Genomic DNA, 3,595 nt, shown 5'->3' on the forward strand with positions numbered 1-3,595 from the left:
GGGGGGGGGGGGGGGGGGGGGGGGGGGGATTTAGTAGTAATTGTTCTCTATGTTGTTGAGGATTATTGGGAGTGAGTTTCACATTGGTTAATCTAGTGGAAGATCATGGGTTTATAATTGAGGAATACTATCTCCATTGGTATGAGACCTTTTGGGGAAACCCAAAGTAAAGCCATGAGAGCTTATGCTCATAAGTGGACAATATCATACCATTGTGGAGAGTCGTGTTCATCTAACATGGTATCAGAGCCATGCCTTAAAACTTAGCCATGACAATAGAATTCTCAAATGTTGAACAAAGGGTGTACTTTGTTCGAGGGCTCCAGAAAAAGGAGTCAAGCCTCGATTAAGGGGAGGCTATTCGAGAGCTCCATAAGCCTCAGGGAAGGCTTATAGTGTACCTTATAGTGTACTTTGTTCGAGGGGAGAATTATTGAGGATTATTGGGATTGAGTCCCACATTGGTTAATTTAGTGGAAGATCATGAGTTCATAATTGAGGAATACTATCTCGATTGGTATGAGGCCTTTTGCGGAAGCCCAAAGCAAACCCAATGCCGTGAGAGCTTATGCTCAAAGTGGACAATATTATACCATTGTGGAGAGTCGTGATTCCTATCATATGTTCATTTGATTGGTACCTATTGGGGCCTGTGCTTAGATCTAATTGGAGTTTTGTTTTTTGAAGAGATTATTTTCAGACAGATTTCCTTTTATATTCTCACCTTCTGGCTCGCATCTTCTGTCTGCACATTCTTCTCTAATACTTTGTGGACCAAATGAGAAAATTAGATGTCATTGTGATATGAAGTGAAAATGTGTGCCCCTTCTTCCTACTTAAACTGCGGTCTATGGGCTTAGAATTTGCTAGATATTATTTGTCTGATCCTAATTGAGGGCATCACTCAGCCCTTTTCTTTTCTTTGAATTTAATGTTTCTTTTGCGGCTTCTGCCAAATCTCTGTTCAACTTCTGATCTTTATGGTATTTTCCCCTTTAATGTTCTCTCTCTTTCTCTGTTTTCATTTTTATGTTTCCAGTGAATGGCCCAAAACGATAGCTAATTCAAAGTGTGAAGACTTTTCTATCCATTGGTCTAAAACTTGTCTATCTGTTTGTTGTGGCGGTCATATCCATTAAAAGAGGGGAGAAGATAGCTATTCCCTTGTTCTTATTCATTCCCTTGTTGATGCAGGTTCTTGATAGAGGGGAGAAGATAGAACTTCTAGTGGATAAGACAGAAAACCTTCATAACCAGGTTTGTGTCATCTCTTCTCCATTGCCCTGGTAAATGCGTGAATATGTGCATGGATTAAATAATATTTTGGAATTCAAATTATAACATGAGCATTATTCTTGACTGGAAATAACAACACTTGTTGGTTGAACCATGTCAACTGTTGAAACTCGAATAATTTTTGGTAATATAGCTGCAAATATAGTGTCACACATTCAATTCGTGCATGTTAGCAGAAGTTTGACAGAACTCATTGACGAGTTAATAAGTAAATTAATTGAGAATATGGTTCCAAGTAAGGAATGAGTCCCAAAGTTTTCATCAGAAACCAATCCCTCATTAGAAGCCCTGGAGGTACCTTGTGTATAATCTCATAACTACAAAGAACCAATGACAAAATATGCATCCTTTTCTATCTTCAATTGGGGATTTTTGTTTGTTGTACAGGCGCAAGACTTCAAGAGCAGTGGAACAAAAATTCGAAGGAAAATGTGGCTACAAAATATGAAGATCAAGTTGATCGTTTTGGGGATTTTGATAGCGTTGATCCTCATCATAGTCCTTTCAGTGTGCCGTGGATTCAACTGTGGTAAAAAATGAACACTTTCTCAAGGACAAACCTCACACTAAAATCTTTTGGCATCATGATATATTTTGAGAGAAGTAATATACATGATTTGGCTTTGGCTGTGGCTATGTATGTAGTAAACGTAACACCACGAAGTGCAGAATATCTCTTTTCTTGAAAGCAAAATTTACGTGTGAATGATATTCGTTTCCTTTTCTTTTTCGTTGTAGACAACATAACATGTGGGTTGGATTTTCAGAATTGGAGATCAAAATTTGCTTTTCTGGTTTTATGTTATATTCTTCGTTACTTCTTTCTTTGTAAGCTCTTGGGGTGTTTTTGGGGTTCATGGGGGATGTGGAAGGTGTAACATATATGTTCTAAAGGGTCTTTGTTATCCCTCAAATTGTTTGTTGACCAGTGAGTATAATTGTCAAAATGTAGTTGAGCTTCGCTAATCGGTAATGTCCAGATCAAGATTCAAATATGGACTAGAGAATAAACGATCATTTAGTTACCCCTCTCTGTAACACACATAGGAGCATTTTGTTTTCTTTAGGTGTTGCCTACTAAGATTTTTCTTTTCGTGCAGTCGAACTTATCCTTTTTCAATCAGTCTCATATGAAGAATTATTCCGTTTTAATACCTACCATCAAATCCGCATGTCTTTGACTAACTAACATGTTAGAGGTTCGATTTTCATTGTTGAACTTTAACTCCAGCTTGGAATCCCTTGATTTGTAAGGATTTCAAATCATCCATCTATACCAATTGATTTGCAAGGATGTCAAATCATCCCTCTACGTGGTTGGATACATAAAAATTAAAACTCTCATTCTTAGCATTTGAAAGCATATCAAACAAAATCTATACGGAGTGCCAAGGAAGTAGATTAATGTTCGGATGAAAATTGAGACCTATAATAGGTATGACATTTTTCGAATCTCTTCATTCCAGATCATCACCATATCATTTCAAATACTAATTTTCAGCCAACGTTATAACAAATTCATACCCCGAGAACTATTTCACAAGAGTAATATCCAAGTTTAGAAAGAATACACGAATACTTTGAGACACGACAAAAGTTGTTTGAGACACGATAAAAGCTGTTTGGTCATAATTTGAGCAATCTCCATACCTAATAAATACATTGACCAATCCACTTTAAATGAACTCAACAAACGCCAATATTAATGAATGAAAGTTGGAAAGGCAATGTGAAGAACTTAGCTCACACGGTTTTGAATTCAAAAGGCTTTCTTTTCAATTCCCATTACTTCCAAACTGTCTCAGAAAATTAAAATGAAAAGTAAAAGTCTTTCATGTGAAGCGAGTAAAGTCAAGAAAGTGAGTTCACTACCACTTGACTTCTACAATTATTATTACATTTATTTTATTTTATTTTCTACTTTGAGAATCATATTTATAATTTACTTCTAATTATTCACTCCAATTTTTTTAATGTCATAAGATCATATAGTTTTGGTTAAAGATTCAATCAAATTTGTCCACTTTTAGGTATGCATTTATTGTTTATAAAGTCTCCTCATAGTGCTGTCTCTTTCGCTTAAACGTGCATGTTCAATTACTTCCCTACCAATAATGTACCAAAAAGAAAAGGGAATATGCCCCATTTCCTCACCATTTCATCGACTTCAACGACATATAAAGATTGATGATTGGAACGTCCAACCTCTCTATCAAAACTCAAAAATATATATCTAAGTCGATCAAATTGTCAATTAATATATAAATGTTTTAACAATATCATTGGGTTTCTTCGATTT

The 3,595-nt window shown here is 35.8% G+C and overlaps 1 protein-coding gene across 1 annotated transcript in view; it reads left to right on the plus strand.

Annotated features, from left to right (window-relative positions):
• LOC111495683 (vesicle-associated membrane protein 722-like) overlaps positions 1-2,101 on the plus strand; it is a 12,898-nt gene extending 10,797 nt beyond the window's left edge. Inside the window, exons 4-5 of the mRNA XM_023145835.1 lie at positions 1,195-1,257; positions 1,684-2,101. Of these exons, the coding sequence (XP_023001603.1) occupies positions 1,195-1,257; positions 1,684-1,836 (216 nt within the window). The 3' untranslated portion in view covers positions 1,837-2,101. The remainder of the gene's footprint in view (positions 1-1,194; positions 1,258-1,683) is intronic.
• Positions 2,102-3,595: the final 1,494 nt, after the last annotated feature.

Source organism: Cucurbita maxima, unplaced genomic scaffold (genome assembly GCF_002738345.1).
Source record: "Cucurbita maxima cultivar Rimu unplaced genomic scaffold, Cmax_1.0 Cma_Scf00021, whole genome shotgun sequence".
Taxonomy (NCBI): domain Eukaryota; kingdom Viridiplantae; phylum Streptophyta; class Magnoliopsida; order Cucurbitales; family Cucurbitaceae; genus Cucurbita; species Cucurbita maxima.